Genomic DNA, 15,964 nt, shown 5'->3' with positions numbered 1-15,964 from the left:
TACTTATATTCTTCAGGTTTCTCCTTGGTGATTACTTTCCACAGTGAGCTTTCCCTGCTACCTCCCTCTCAGATTTGGGGGTGTTTTCCTGTGTGCTTCTATGGCATCCAACATTATTCTGATTTCCCCTTTCCTGGTTTACTTCACGTACTAAACTGTAAGCTGTTTAAGAACCAGACTTGTGTCTATAGTATTTACAGTGGTCTTCCCAACACCTAGCATGGGCCTGACACATGGTGAGTCCTCAAAAATATTTGCTAAATGAATGGCTTGTAGCAATTCATTATGAATAGTTACTGCATTGAAACAAATCTCCAAGTAGAGACTATACTCCCTTTGGGCTTTACATGTGGCAAAAGAAACCTCTCCAACTCTTGCCATGTATTCTCTCTCCAAAAACAAATTATGAGATCTCTCTCCTCCCATTTTAATCTTTTACCTTTAGGAATAGAAGCAGGTACCTTCAAGAAATTTATTCTTGCTTAGTAGATGCCAGACACTGGGGGAGCATGCTGTTATTATGTAGCACAATATTTTGAGTGCCTCTTTCGTACTGCGTACTTCATGTAATTATTAATTTGTCACTGTCATGTACTATTTATAAAACATACAAAGTGTGAATTGTTTCTGCCACTTTACTGATTAGTCCTAGTAAGCAGTTTTTGGAATCTGAGCTTAGACCTTCCTCTTCTCTTAAGCCCTCAGTCCTTTCTCCCCCGTGCCTCTCGCTGGGGTTGTTATTAATTCCTTAAAAATTAGGTGTTCGATTTGTAAGACAAAACCTGCCTTTGTGCCCACTTGAATGAGAAGAATAGGCAAAATTACTGAACGTACCCTGTAAGTTGGTAAGGCAAAATAGGACCTGAACAGCTAATTGGATAACTAAGGCTGCTTTTAATTATTCTGTCTTATCTTGGACCTGAAGGATTTATGTTGGAAAGTACCTTCAGAAAATCAAGCCAGAGCATGGTGTTGTCACACACATAAATGTAAAAAGCAATTAGTGAGCACTTGTCTCCGTGAGAGACTGAACAGGACTAGGCACCAGCACACCTAGAAGAAGTCTAGCTGGGAGCAACCCACTGGGGAGGGATGAAGTGTTCTGCACTTTTCACCTCTCAGTTGCTCTTCAAAGGACAAGAATTTAGACTAGGCACAAACGGCCTTTCTGCTAGGATTACCCCTGGCCAGCCATATGGTGCTATCTTAGCTCTGCCCTGTCATCCTTAGTCACCGTGTCAAGGACAGTAGAACACCTTTCCAGTAGCCATTCTCCCTGCCTTTGTAGAGCCCACCTCTGGAATAGTGAAAATCAGAATCCATTTCGCTCTCTGCTGCTGGGGAAAAGACTGGAATCAAGCTCTGCCCAAAGTTGTTGAGTTATATGCATGCACTCACACAAACACATTTTTTTTTTTTTTAAGCCTGAGGCTTTTGTCAAGTGGCCAAATCTGACTATTAGTGTGACCTTAAATTCTTAGCCTACATTTTTCCACCCCCTTGGAATAAACCTCTGGCCATTAGGCCTAATCCTGTCATTTCTGTAGTCTTCAAAGACACTCTTTATAGTTAGTACCACATCTGGGTCTAAAGCTCATTTTCGCCCCTTCATTCTTTGCCAGGAGAGCTTCTTAGAGTTGTTGCTCTGCTGATTCACAACTGCCTGTAATGACCAGATGTAATGTCAGATGAGGGCCAGGCCACACTTATCACACTTTATAATTATTAATGCCTTTTGCTCATTCACAAAATCAAGGCATAAATCACAGCCAGCAGGGGTAGTTTGTTTTGATAATTCCTCTGACTCAAGGATGAATGATTTTCCTCAACTGTTTTATCTTCGTTTTCACCAGGGATTGAACTTCACTTTTACCCATATCCTTGATCAGATACCAGAAGCTCCTTTTAGGCCATTGGTTTCATTTCTCAGTATTTTTAGTCCCAACAAGAGTCATTTCCTAGGTGTGACTCCTTGGGTTATAAGGGCCTGTGAAATTCAGATTCTGCTATATGACCTCTCTGTCAACTAGAATAAACTTGTTGTTAGGTCCTAATTTAGTCATACTTAGTACTGATGTCGGCCAGAGCACATCCTATAAAGGAGTTCTTCCTTTGTTCTCAGTGGGAAGAATCTTTTATGTCTTTATTTAGAATCTGAAGACACTTAGAAAACACCAGGAGCCCTTTGTGACTTTAGTGTTAGTTTTAGTTAAATTCAGCCAACATTTATAGAGCACCTACAGTGTGCCAGGCAGTGGTATACCAAAGATGATTATGAGACAGAACTTCCCTCCAAAGAGCTTATAGTTTGATAGTACAGATGCACACGAGGAGAATACTTTAGCCTAAGATAGCAGGTGCTAAGATGGAAGTATGTACAAATTCCAAATTTTATTTGGCGGTTGTATTGAGAGCTAAATATTTCTCCCTGTGCCTTCTTGTAAGGCAGTAGTAGTCCACTCAGTTTGTGTCTTGTACAGACTTTTTCTCTGAGATCTCTAGCATCTCCTCCTGTGACTCTACACGCTTTCATAAAAAAATGATATTTGGTTGAAATTAGCCTTCCATGGAAAACTTTAACCTTGTAATAATCAGTAGTCTTCTCCTTTGACCTCACTTCCTCCAGTCCTGTTGGCTCAGTTACATCAGTCACTTACTCAACAATTGACAACAGCACTTCTACTGTTGGAGAAACTATTAAGCAGTTCACCAATGAGATTATTTACAGAAAATGTTGATGTTCCTAGAAGCTGTTTCCAGTTCACTTCCTTCTTTCTAGTAGTGAAACCCCAAGCATCTTACTTTCTAATCTGGTTTTCCAAAACGAGTTGAGAAAGAGCACAAACATTAGTTTAGGGCTTACTGTGTGCCTGACAAAAAGCTAGGTACATTTCACATCTAGTTCTTGTAGGTAAGGTGCACATGAAGAACAGACTCTCAAAATATTAACCTGCTCAGGGTCCTACATTTTGTAAGTAAAACTAGCATTTGAACTGCCTTTCTGACTAAAGGCACCTGTGTTCTTGAAGATCTTCTTCCTATACCTGGAAGTCTGTAGACTGGATTACCAACACAGTTTTCTAGGGACATGGTAGGACTCTTATGGTTGTAAGAGAACCAACATATATTACCTTAGGCAAAAAAGGGAATTTATTGGTTCATGCAACTGAAAATTCTAGTAGACCTGGAAAAATAGCTGTATCCAGGGGCTGAGGTGATATCATCATGGTTTTGAGGCTCTCTTGATAAGGCAGATAATATCGCCTTATCCATGACTCTAACACAAATGTTCTAATAAAGACTTAGGGGCCAAAGTCATGGGCCCTGACCTCCAGTAGGCCCCACATGAGCCATATGGAAGGGGTTCCCCTCAGAGAACAGGAGTTACTATTATCAGAAGATCAGAAAAGGGATACTGAGTAGGAAAAGAGCAATTGATGTCCACTATAGGGTGGGAGTTTAATGCTCTAAATCTGTTGTTATGAGAAGTATTTTGTTTGGCTTACACAGTATTTTGAAAAAAAATAAACATTTTCAGGTAGTTTCTTCTAGGTATCTTGATCTCTTGGCTTCTCTTAAATGATGTGGAAACACAAGGCCAAATTCCCACATTATTGTTCTAACTGGCATTCCTTCTTTTATGGGCTCACACCCCAGCCTGCGTCATTCATTCTCAATAATTGGCAAGGATCTCTGGGCATTTGAGCATGGGACCCTTGCTCTAAGCAGTGCAAATTACCACTGCAGGTATCAGGAAGTGGAGCGTTAGTCCAGCCATAATTGTAGCTTCTGCTTAAGCCTCAGCCACATGTCATTTTATACTGAGATTCACTGTGTGTAATTATTTCTAAAAAAAAATTGTATTAAAAAACTAGTTAGGGGCGCCTGGGTGGCTCAGTCGGTTGAGTGTCTGACTTCAGCTCAGGTCACGATCTCACGGTTTGTGAGTTCGAGCCCCGCGTCAGGCTCTGGGCTGATGGCTCAGAGCCTGGAGCCTGCTTCCGATTCTGTGTCTCCCTCTCTCTCTGCCCCTCCCCCATTCATGCTCTGTCTCTCTCTGTCTCAAAAATAAATAAACATTAAAAAAAAAAATAAAAAAAAATACTAGTTAGTTTTTTTCAATTACAGAATAAAATAGTTTATTGCAGCAGCCTAGATAATGTATGTATGTACGTGTGAGTAGAGGGATGGTCTTTGCGGTTTGCAGGTGACAAGATTCTTGCGAGCAACCCAGCTTAATTGTAGCCAGCTGCCCATTTAAATATGCCTTTTCATGTTTGGGAATGCAGTTTTAGCCTATTTAATAGATATTTAGATGACAAATTTCTTGTATTCTGTAAAAATGTACATCTATATTTTCCCGTAGGGAAGTAGCAACCCATAGCCAGAAATACCAAAGCTGTTGCATTCTGTGAAGATTCCTGGCCACCCACATTTTGATATTGCAAAAGAGATATTATAAGCCCTTGTGCTTTATTTATGTTCACTGGGCATATCTATTATAGTTCTTTATTTGACAATTATATAAATCGAGTGGCTAAGTGGAGGAGGGAGGAGCAAATAGAACATTTTTGGAAAGAGTGAGGAAGAAGACTGAGGAATGCAGGGTGACTAACTGAAGAAAGAAAATATATTGCCTACAAGCTTTGCCCTTGGGAAAGATAATGCTGTTGGCAGGATGAAGAGGTATAAAATCTCAAGGAGAAAGAACTGACTTATCTAATAGAAAAATGTGGGATAGGAATTTGAGGAAAGAAGAGGCCAATTCAGACCAAGCAAGATCACTGCTTTTGTGTTTCTTCTTCAGGAGGCTGCCCCATTCTGGCTCTGTAGACCCATGTTACAGTGAATAAAATACCCAGAATTGAAATTGTTTGGTGACAGGAGTTGCATACCACCCACTCCCTATGTTCCTCATTCTTGTAAGTGTTTATTTAGGTAGATATGAATTGGTGGAGGAAGTATTTGAAATCCCCAGTACCTTAGCATTTACAAATGTGAAGGTTTTCCTGATGGTTATTTAATCTTTCATTTGTGTATTTGTCTTCTTTGCAAGTTTGCCAACACTAGGGCTGTGTTAAATGTCTTCGGACTCTGGTGAATCTTTACAGCCTATACAATATTTGTAGAATGGTAGTTTTAGGTCATGCAGGTGTTTTAAGGGTATGGCTTGATGTTCTGAATCTTGGATCCTATTTTTTTTATAGGGTACCTGTAGAATATAGTACTCCCTTATAATTCTTTTTATTTCTGTAAGGTTGGTAGCGATTTCTGATCTTTCATTTCTGATTTTAGTAATTTGAATGTAAAGAACCAACTTTTGGTTTGTTTCTCTTTTGTTTTTCTATTCTTTCTTTATTTACACTGACCTTTATTATGTCCTTCCTTCTTTGGGTTGAATTTAGTTTTTTTTTTTTTCCTAGTTTCTTATGGTAGAAGATGAGATGATTGCTTTGAGTTTTGTTTTTTTTTTTTTTCCCAGTACAGACATTTACAGCTATAACTTTTCCTCTAAACACTGTTTTCACTGCATCCCATAAATCTTGGCATATTATATTGTTTTTATTTATCTCAAAGTGTTTTTAATTTCCTTATGATTTCTTTTTTGACCTATTAGTTATTAGGCACTGTGTTATTTGATTTCCATGAATTTGTGAATTCCCCAAATTTCTCTGTTATTGATTTCTAATTTCATCGCATTGTGGTTGAAGAATGTACTTTGTATGACTTCAGTCCTTTCAAATTTATTGAGACTTGTTTTACAGCCTAAGGTGTAGTATACCCTGGAGAATGTTGTGTGTATTCTGCTGCTATTGGGTGGAGTGTTCTTTAGATGTCTTTTAGGCTTAATTAGTTTATGGTGTTATTCTTTTATTTCTGTCTTCTGTATAGTTGTATCCATTACTGGAAGTTGGAAAGTGAAGTCTTCATATATTATTAATGAATTGTGTATTTCTTCCTTCAGATCTGTCCGTTTTTGCTTCATGTAACTTGGGGCTCTGTTGTTAGGTGAATATATACTTATAATTATGTCTTCTTGATGGAGTGAATATATATCATTAAAATACCCTTTCCTCATCCTATTAACAATTTTTGTCTGATACTGATAGCCACTCATTTTTGGTTACCGAATGTATGTATGGTGTGTCTTCTTTTCTTTCCTTTCCTTTTTATTTTCAGCCTTTTTTTCTGTCTGACTCTAAAGTGTGTCTCTTGTAGACAGCATTTCATTGATTCATTTTTTTAATACTTTCTGCCAATCCCTGGCTTTTCTTTTTAATTTTTTTTAACGTTTATTAATTTTTGAGAGAGAGAGAGAGAGAGAGAGAGAGAGCGCAAGTGGGGGAGGGGCAGAGAGAGAGGGAGACACAGAATCTGAAGCAGGCTCCAGGCTCTGAGCTGTCAGCACAGAGCCGGACGCGGGGCTGGAACCCACAAGCTCTGAGATCATGACCTGAGCCGAAGTCAGAGGCTTAACCAACTGAGCCATCCAGGTGCCCCTAATCCCTGCCTTTGATTGCAGTGTTTAATACTTTTAAATTTAATTACTGATAATGTAGGATATATATTGGCTATTTTGTTATTTTCTATATGTTTTATGTCTTCTGTCTTTCCCTATTTCTGTCTTCTTTTTGGCTGAAGGTGCCATTTTAATTCCTTTGTCATTTTTGCTTTTTTTTTCTTTTTTAAGTTTTTATTTTTAAGCAATCTCTACACCCAACATGGGGCTTGAACTCACAACCTCAAGGTCAAGAGTCGCATGCTGTATAGACTGAGCCAGCCAGGTACGACTACTTTTTTTTTTTTCTTTTTGAGTTATTTTCTTAGTCCTTGTACCAGGAATCATTTAAAATAGCATGTTTTTGGGGCGCCTGGGTGGCTCAGTCGGTTGGGCGGCCGACTTCGGTTCAGGTCATGATCTCGCGGTCCGTGAGTTCGAGCCTCGCGCTGGGCTCTGTGCTGAGAGCTCAGAGCCTGGAGCCTGTTTCTGATTCTGTGTCTCCCTCTCTCTGACCCTCCCCTGTTCATGCTCTGTCTCTCTCTGTCTCAAAAATAAATAAACGTTAAAAAAAAAATTAAAAAAAACAACAACAATATATTGGATAAAAACGAATTGTAAATCACTATCAAAGGGGAGGACACATAAGGCGTTTAAAAGGCAAAAAATGAAGAAAAGATTGTATCATTCAAGTTTTGTTTATGGAAGCAGAGCTACTTTGAGTAGTTTTGGGAATAAGGGGCTTACAAAAGGAGTTAGGTCTTACACAGATGTGGGAAGAGCCGAGAAACGAAGGTGTGGAAGAGGGAATAGAAGGACCAGGGCAAAATCATTTATCAGTCCACTTGAAGCACTGGCACGAGTGGACAAGTCAGAACTTACCAGGGAGTCTGAGAAGCTGAGTACTTCCAGCCGTGAAATGGGAGCGTGAAGGAGGAGCTTGTGGAGAGACCTGTGGAAAGCTGTTGTCTGTATGTGGCTCCCAGCCCTGGGGTCCACGGTGAAATGTCTGCCGGCCGTCCTGGAGCTGCTGTTGGTTGGCAGGGCCTGCAGTCAGAGGCACAAGCTGGATGCAGAGAGCAGAGGACAAGCGGGGGTCTGCAGGACATCTCTGCATCTTGTCTGACACCGTACTTAACCATGACCACCTTCCAAGAGAAAAAGCTATTGCTTTACTTCTGCCTTTCACATCCCCACCAAACTCCCCCTCTGACCAGCTCTAATGCGAAATTGGAAGGGAAAGGAATTTTAGGAAACTCATTTTAGTTTCCAGCTGAAGCAACTTGACATCGCAGTGCATGTGACCTGGCAGTGGGTTAGCCCTTTGGCTTGGGGATTTACTTATTTGGAAAGTTCCAAACTACTGCTAACAGGTACAGAGTATTTTATATATTATGTTATGTAAAGAAGTTATGTTTGACTTGGGGAAACTTACAATTTCTTTGAAAGAGGCTGAAATATTGAAGCATTCTTAAAACATATGAGAAGAAAAGCAACTAGAAATACATATTTATTTTCCATATCTTGCTTTATTGAGATGAGTTCCTTAAAGGTAATATATCAAATGAATTTTTGTAAATTGAACATTTCCTAATAACAAGTTACAGTATCAGGAATATGATCATTTCCACTTGGTTTTTGGTTGACATTGGCACACCATTTGTCTGAGTTTTGGAGTATTATTAGCGTGATGTCATCAAGGTCCTAGATTGATGAGGTCTAATGAGATGGTGAGACAGTCAAGGTCCTTGCAGACTAAATTATACCAGAAAAGTGTACTTCTCTCTGTGCTAGTGAAAGCCCACTACATCTGATGTTCTCTGGCTATTAGGTAGAGAAAAATGTATTTACTGTATCAGTACCTGCTTATCATATGTCAGGGGGTGTGATTATTTGCTCCAGTAAAGAGATCATGTCTGGAACAGTAGGTATAATTAGAGCCACCATTATATTAAGTTTGTAATAATCTGACATTTTCCAGGACCCATCTATATTCTGCTCAGTTTAAATGGGTCAGTTAAACTGCCTGCACTCACACACTTTGCAGTATCTCTCATGTGTTTGAGAGTGGGACACATTTCTGTAGTTTACATAGATATGCAATGGTGCTTTGGGTTTTCTCTTAAGGGGGAGAGTAAGCTTGGGGCTTTCACCTGGCACTTTATTCTGCATTAGTCCTCAATGAAGGCTCTGCTGGTTGTTGGATATATCTAATTCAACTCTGTATTCAAGAAGTAGGGAGGTAACCACTGGGTGGGTCCAGAGACTTACTAGGCCTACTGTGAGATAGACTTACTCCCATAAACCCACTAACTCATCATGGTAATATTCTGGGTCCCAGAGGATTATCATTAACTAAGAACCAATCAACCTTGAAAAGACAGGTACAGTATTTCTTTCCCTCCAGGATAGAATTACCCGGCAAATGTTAAAGGCATGTCTTTGAGGGGGGCACATGAGTGACTCAGTCAGTTAAGCGTCCTACCCTTGACTTTAGCTCAGGTCATGATCTCATGGTGCATGGGATCGCGCTCCGCATCAGTCTTTGTGCTGACAGCACTTTCTCCTGTTCTCTGTCTCTCCCTGCATTCGCACGCTCTTTCTCCGCCACTCCTCTCTCAAAATAAATAAACTTAAAAAAAAATTTTATGTCTTTGGGGAAGACAAGGGAAGAATTATGGTATATGCTAGTTATATTATAGTGGGGTCCTTCCTCACCGGTATTGACTCCTTCATTCCTTCCTTCCTCCTTTCCTCCCTCCGTCCCTCCCTTTCTAATTTTTAAAAAATGTTTATTTTTTTGATAGCGCAAGTAGGGAAGGGGCAGAGAGGGAGACAGAGGATATGAAGCAATCTCTGAGCTGACAGCAGCAGCCCAATGTGGGGCTTGAACTCATAAACCACGAGATCATGATCTGAGCCAAAGTCGGATGCTCAACCAACTGAGTTACACAGGTACCCCTCTGATTTTTTTTTAAAAAGGCTCTGACTGTGAGATGACTCCAGGATAGGCATTGGGTGAGAAACAATGTTTTAGCATGGTGACCTGGGTCAGATGTCTGACCCCAAACCTAGATTTTTTTTTTTTTTTAATGTTATGTAGATCAAGTTTGGACTTAGGTGTACATCTCATTTGGCTTTAAGGCTTGCTGGTGAGTCAGCAACCACCTAAGATCCATGCTGGTTGCATGATTGTAATTATTACTCTGGCTGTTCCTGTTGCAAATAACCATGCTCTTACTTCTGAGGGGTTGAGTGCCATCAGCTGGTCTCTGTTACCTTGGATTCTAATCATCCCCTGAAATCCGGAAGCTCATTTCAACTGAAGGACCTCCCAAGTGTTCCCCCCAGCTTACAGGACATCTATAGCACTTTTAAGGGATGCTAATACTGCCATATACAATGTATTTCTCAAAGTTAAGATGAAAAGAATATCCCCTGGGCCCTCTTGGAGGACATTGGGATGGGTGAACAGGTTGCAAATAATAAATTGACAACAACTTTTTCTTCCTAAGTTGTTAGATTCTTTCCTTCACATCACACCAAGGAATTTCTGGCATCTCAACTTAGTTTTGGCCACTTTTTTTTTTTTTTTCTTCAGTTTTGGCCACTTTTGAGTCCAGGTTTTAGCCAAGCAATTGAGTAAATAATTGAGAGCCATCCCCAGCTGCTTGAGTAGTTAGCCCTATGAATCAAATAGTACTGATGAGTACCTAAATTCAGCTGATTAAAATTGTGATCCGCTTTGTCTATGGTCTGTCACCCTTAGAATCTCTTTTTCCATATGGTCCAAGATTTTCTCCCTCTAGAAAGTAAATACAGTCTTGCAATTCTCTTTGTGTATAAGTGTATTTACATGAGTGGAGGCAGTAAGGGGTGGAAGGGGTCAGCGATGAGGAGAACTGGCATTCTCTTGCAAGGTACTTCCCTGAGGTACAGTCATTATACTGTCTTTTTTGTTTTTTTAATGCTTTTTTTGAGAGAGAGAGAGCATGAGCAGGGGAAGGGCAGAGAGAGAGAAAGGGAGACAAAGAATCTGAAGCAGGCTCCAAGCTGTCAACACAGAGCCCGATTTGGGGCTCGAACTCATGAACTGTGAGATCATGACCTGAGTCGCAGTCGGACGCTTAACTGATTGAGCCATCCAGGCGCCCCGGTCATTGTATTGTCTTTAAGCAAGGTAGCACTAGTCTTTTTTTTTTTTTATTTTTTTTTATTTTTGGGACAGAGAGAGACAGAGCATGAACGGGGGAGGGGCAGAGAGAGAGGGAGACACAGAATCGGAAACAGGCTCCAGGCTCTGAGCCATCAGCCCAGAGCCTGACGCGGGGCTCGAACTCACGGACCGCGAGATCGTGACCTGGCTGAAGTCGGACGCTTAACCGACTGCGCCACCCAGGCGCCCCAAGGTAGCACTAGTCTTAACAGGTAGGGGAGGACTGCCTCTGCTGGCATAGGAAACTCAGTAGGGTTTGGAGGTTTCTATTTTCAGAATCATCCCACATGTCCTTATTTAAGTTCTTGGGTCTTGCTCCTTCATGGTCAGTGCCCTCTTCTCCTGGCCATGATGAAGTAAGTGGTACTAGAGTAACCCTCTCGTTTTAAACAACCATTGCATTATTATTGCTAAGAACCAAACCACATCAAAACTTTAGTGTCTTAAAACAATAAGAATCATTTGTTTATCTTGCATTGTTTCTGTGGAACAACTTTAGGAAGGGCTTGACCGGGCCACTTGTGATGTGAGAAAGGTGAGGTGATATAACAGTAACTCTAAATGAACTTCGATAAATTGAAGATGTGCATGATTACCTCTAGAGCAATCACTCAAAAATAATAAAATGACAGGGCACCTGGGTGGCTCAGTCAGTTAAGCGTCCAACTTTTGATTTTGGCTCAGGTCATGATCTCAGGGGCGTGAGATTGAGCCCTGTGTTAGGCTCCATGCTGAGCATGGAACCTGCTTAAGATTCTCTCTCTCCCTCTCCCTCTCCCTCTTCCCATACCCTATGTACACACATATTTCCTCTCTAAATAAATAAATAAATAAATAAATAAATAAATAAATAAATAAAATGATGTGTGGTTAAAAGGCAATAGAGGAAATAAAACAAATGACTAAAACATATTTGATTAACCCAGTGAGATGCCTTCATTTGCACATAGACCTAGTGAAACTGAGTTTGTCCTGTATTCAGAATTCACGTAGCAGCAATGTCTACATCCGAGTTTTGGCTATACTACCTTGGCAGCTACGAGGAAAAAGAAATTCTTTGAGGCAATCATAGAAATAACTTGCTTCTCTGAACTTGAGGATTTAAAACACTGAATGTCATTTTCTTTCTTTGTGCTATTTGGTGAAATTAGAAGCCACCAACCTACCTCACAGCCTGGTATCTTCAGTGTCCTATCACTTAATTCACAGAAGCCTTTTTTTTTTTTTTTTAATTTAAATTTTAGTTATTTAACACAGAGTGCAATATTGGTTTCAGGAGTAGAATTCAGTGATATATCACATACAACACCTAGGGCTTATCACAACAAGTGCTCTCCTTAGTACCCATTACCCAGGGCACCTGGATGGCTGGTTGGTTAAGCGTCCAACTCTTGATTTTATCTCAGGTCATGATCTCACGGTTCATGAGTTCGAGCTCCACATCAGGCTCTGAGCTGGAATTCTGTCTTTCTCTCCCTCTCTCTCTGCCCCTCCCCCCACTTCCATGCACAGTCTCTTGCATGCTCATTCTCAGAATAAATAAACTTAAAAAGATACCCATCACCCATCTAGCCTGTCTCTCACCCACCTCGCTCCATCAACTCTCAGTTTGTTCTTTATCATTAAGAGTCTCTTGGGGTTTGTTTTCCTCTCTCCTCTCTCCCTGCTTCCCATATGTTCATCTCTTTTGTTTCTTAAATTCTATATATGAATGAAATCAAATGATATTTGTCTTTCTCTGATTGACTTATTTTGCTTGACATAATACATTCTAGCTCCATCCACATCGTTGGAAATGGCAAGATTTCATTCTTTTTGATAGTTGAGTAATATTCCATTGTGTGTGTGTGTATGTGTATATATATAAATATATATGTGTGTATACACACACACACACACACACCACATCTTCTTTATCCATTCATCAGTCGATGGACATTGGGGCTCTCTACATAGTTTGGGTATTGTTGATAATGCTGCTATAAACATCAGGGTGCATGTACCCCTTTGAATCTGTATTTTTGTATCCTTTGGGTAAATACCTAGTAGTGCAATTGCTGGATCATAGGGTAGTTCTATTTTTAGTTTTTTTGAGGAACCTCCATACTCTTCTACAGAGTGGCTGCACCAATTTGCATTCCCACCCACAGTGCAAGAAGGTTCCCTTTGTCTGTGTCCTTGCCAACACCTGTTATTACTTGTGTTGTTAATTTTAGCCATTCTGACAAGTGTGGGGTGGTATCCCATTGTGGTTTTGATTTGTATTTTCCTGATTAGTGATGTTGAGCATCTTTTCATGTGTCAGCCATCTGGATATCTTCTTTGGAAAAGTGTCTATTTGTGTCTTCTGCCCATTTCTTCACAGGGTTATTTGTTTTTTGGGTGTTGAGTTTGTTCTTTATTGATTTTGAATACTAACCCTATGTCATTTGCAAGTATCTTCTCCCATTCCGTTGGTTGCCTTTTAGTTTTGTTGATTATTTCCTTTGCTGTGCGGAAGCTTATTATCTAGATGAAGTTCCTACACACAAAACCTTACATTAGGTAGGAGCTTTATTCTAAACTCCCACAGGTGATAATTTAAGAAATTCTTTCATCACTGGATATCATGGACCACCAGTGCCCGTCCCTGTCATGATCACTGCCTCCTCATGCCTTCAGATCCAACCACATCAGATAACTAATCACAAATTTTTATTTTCTGCAGGGGCAGCCTTCTGAATTTCTGGGAGGGTTTGGGTTTCAAGTTTCAATGCCATATTGCCAGGAGAAGTGCCTTCAACTACACTATAAGATCATGTCAGCAAAAATTCCACTGTGGCTACAGTCTGTTACGTGTAATTTGGTTGAATACATATATGTGTATGTGTAAATATACCTGTGTTGGGTACTTATATAAACAACCTTATAAAATTATGGTTAGAACAGTAATAACTATTGTATCGTTGTAGAGGTTTCACATGAATTATATTTTAAAATTTCATATGTATTTTGGCTATTTGGGATTTATAACTCTTTTTGCTTAGAAACTGTTTTATAAATTCCGGTTCCACTTTCAGACCAGGCCTAAAAAGCCTGCATAGCCCATACTGTCTCAGAAATGCAGATAGGGCGCCAGGGTGGATCAGTCGGTTGAGCATCCAGCTTCGGCTCAGGTCATGATCTCATGGATTGTGGGTTCGTGCCCCATGTCAGGCTCTGAGCTGTCGGCACAGAGCCTGGAGCCTGCTTCGGATTCTGTGTCTCCCTCTCTCTCTGCCCTTCCCCACTCATACTCTGTGTGCCTCTCTCTCTCTCAAAAATAAACATTAAAAATTTAAAAAAAAATAAAGAAATGCAGAGAAGCCAGCATCCAAAGACACTTTTATAAGCACAGTCGTCTTTCAGAATGTTTCCCAAAAATTAGACGAGTTAAGAATTCTAGTTGGATGCAACCTAAAGCAAATCAAATACATCCACTTTAAGATTGCCAGCTCTGTCAATTAAGGAGTCTAAAGAATCAATTTAGCTTCTTGAGGATGGCTTCCCAGATATCGACACCCATTGTGGCCATCATGGCTGTCTTGGCATCTTGGGTGACTCCACTGCTATTTATAGGAAGGTGTTTGCATGTAAGGATGGGAAGTGGAAGTAGAGCCGCTGCCATGCTGTTGAGACTGATTAGAAACAAGGGGTAAGGGGGGCGCCTGGGTGGCGCAGTCGGTTAAGCGTCCGACTTCAGCCAGGTCACGATCTCGCGGTCCGTGAGTTCGAGCCCCGCGTCAGGCTCTGGGCTGATGGCTCGGAGCCTGGAGCCTGTTTCCGATTCTGTGTCTCCCTCTCTCTCTGCCCCTCCCCCGTTCATGCTCTGTCTCTCTCTGTCCCAAAAATAAATAAACGTTGAAAAAAAAAAATTAAAAAAAAAAAAAAAAAGAAACAAGGGGTAAGGGACATGGGCCAGGGAAGCAGAGTAGTGGTAACAAGTACAGAATTAGCTTAGCCGATGAGGTGAATCTGAATTGTGCACATAGGAGAGTATTACCCAGGCTTGTGCAGTGTTCTGAGGATGGTCTTTAATTGCTAAACTGAAGGGACTGTCTGGAAGCAGATAGGCCTCCTGTTGGCAAGTTTTATCTGTGAGATAAACAATGACTATTAAATTGTACCCCCTCCTTCTTTTATAAATGTTTCAGCGATCCTGGGCTCCCTGAGCAGGCCATTTAAAAAAAGGAAAAACAAAGCAGACTAAACTAAAGAACTAAACTAAACTTAAGAAACATACCCTTGCATTGCCATTGAGTAGAGGTGAACTAAAGACGCTGCTCTCACAGTCACAGTGGTGACAGCTGGAGTGGGGAGCTTCTGGGGAGTCCAGTGAGTCCTCCCAGTATCGTGGAGTAAGCTTCCCCTTGGTGCCTTTCTTTCCTGGAGGATTCCAGATGCCAGTAAAGCAGCACTCTGTTCTTACTTCCTGTTCCTCTCTTTTACCTGTACCATATCTGTTTTCTGTTGTTTTCAGCCTTTGTCCTAGATGCATGAAATCAACAGGTCATCTCAAACTTTGAAAATAAAAATTTGGGTCCTGTGGGATTAAAGATGTTTATGTGCTAAAAAAAGAAAAAACCATTAGTCACTATAAGCTAATTCACTTACTTCTGTTGTCATTTCTAGGCAGAAGAAATCCTCAGGCAAGAGCTGGAGAAGAAAGAAACGCCGAGTTTGTACTGCTTGCTCGGAGATGTCCTTCGAGACCACGCTTGCTATGAGCGGGCCTGGGAACTGTCCCGCCACCGCAGCGCTCGGGCTCAGCGCTCCAAAGGCCTTCTTCATCTGCGGAACAAGGAGTTTAGAGAATGCGTGGAGTGCTTTGAGCGCTCGGTGAAGATCAATCCCATGCAGGTTAGACAGTTTGGAAAGCCCACCTGCTCTGGGCGCTTCTGTTTCTCTTTGGTTTGGTGTCTTACCAAGATGAGTGAGCACCCATCTTCTGCCCACGTGCCTGGTGAGCTGTGTTTGCAAGCTGAGAGCTGAGTCTCTCACGCTTCTGGCTTGTCATGGGAAATGCTGCTTTTCTCTTACTTACTTTCTGCTGTGTTTCTGTTATTTACTTTTCGGTTTTATTTTGTTATTTCTTTCTTTAAACTGTCCTTAACCCAAATACAGCTAGGAAAAATAGGTTTTGTTTTCAGCAGATATGTTAGGGAGAAATAGAGGAGAGTCAGAATTGCACACACTATAGGACTGTGCAAAGAATTGTTGGAATCAGCAAT

At 40.8% G+C, this 15,964-nt stretch overlaps 1 protein-coding gene across 1 annotated transcript in view; it reads left to right on the top strand.

Moving 5' to 3' along the window:
• TTC27 (tetratricopeptide repeat domain 27) overlaps positions 1 to 15,964 on the top strand; it is a 187,106-nt gene that overhangs the window by 109,742 nt on the left and 61,400 nt on the right. Inside the window, exon 13 of the mRNA XM_045447193.1 lies at positions 15,366 to 15,593. Within this exon, the coding sequence (XP_045303149.1) occupies positions 15,366 to 15,593 (228 nt within the window). The remainder of the gene's footprint in view (positions 1 to 15,365; positions 15,594 to 15,964) is intronic.

Source organism: Leopardus geoffroyi, chromosome A3 (genome assembly GCF_018350155.1).
Source record: "Leopardus geoffroyi isolate Oge1 chromosome A3, O.geoffroyi_Oge1_pat1.0, whole genome shotgun sequence".
Classification (NCBI taxonomy): domain Eukaryota; kingdom Metazoa; phylum Chordata; class Mammalia; order Carnivora; family Felidae; genus Leopardus; species Leopardus geoffroyi.
Note: the sequence above shows the minus strand (reverse complement) of the source record. Positions and strands in the feature narration are given on the sequence as shown.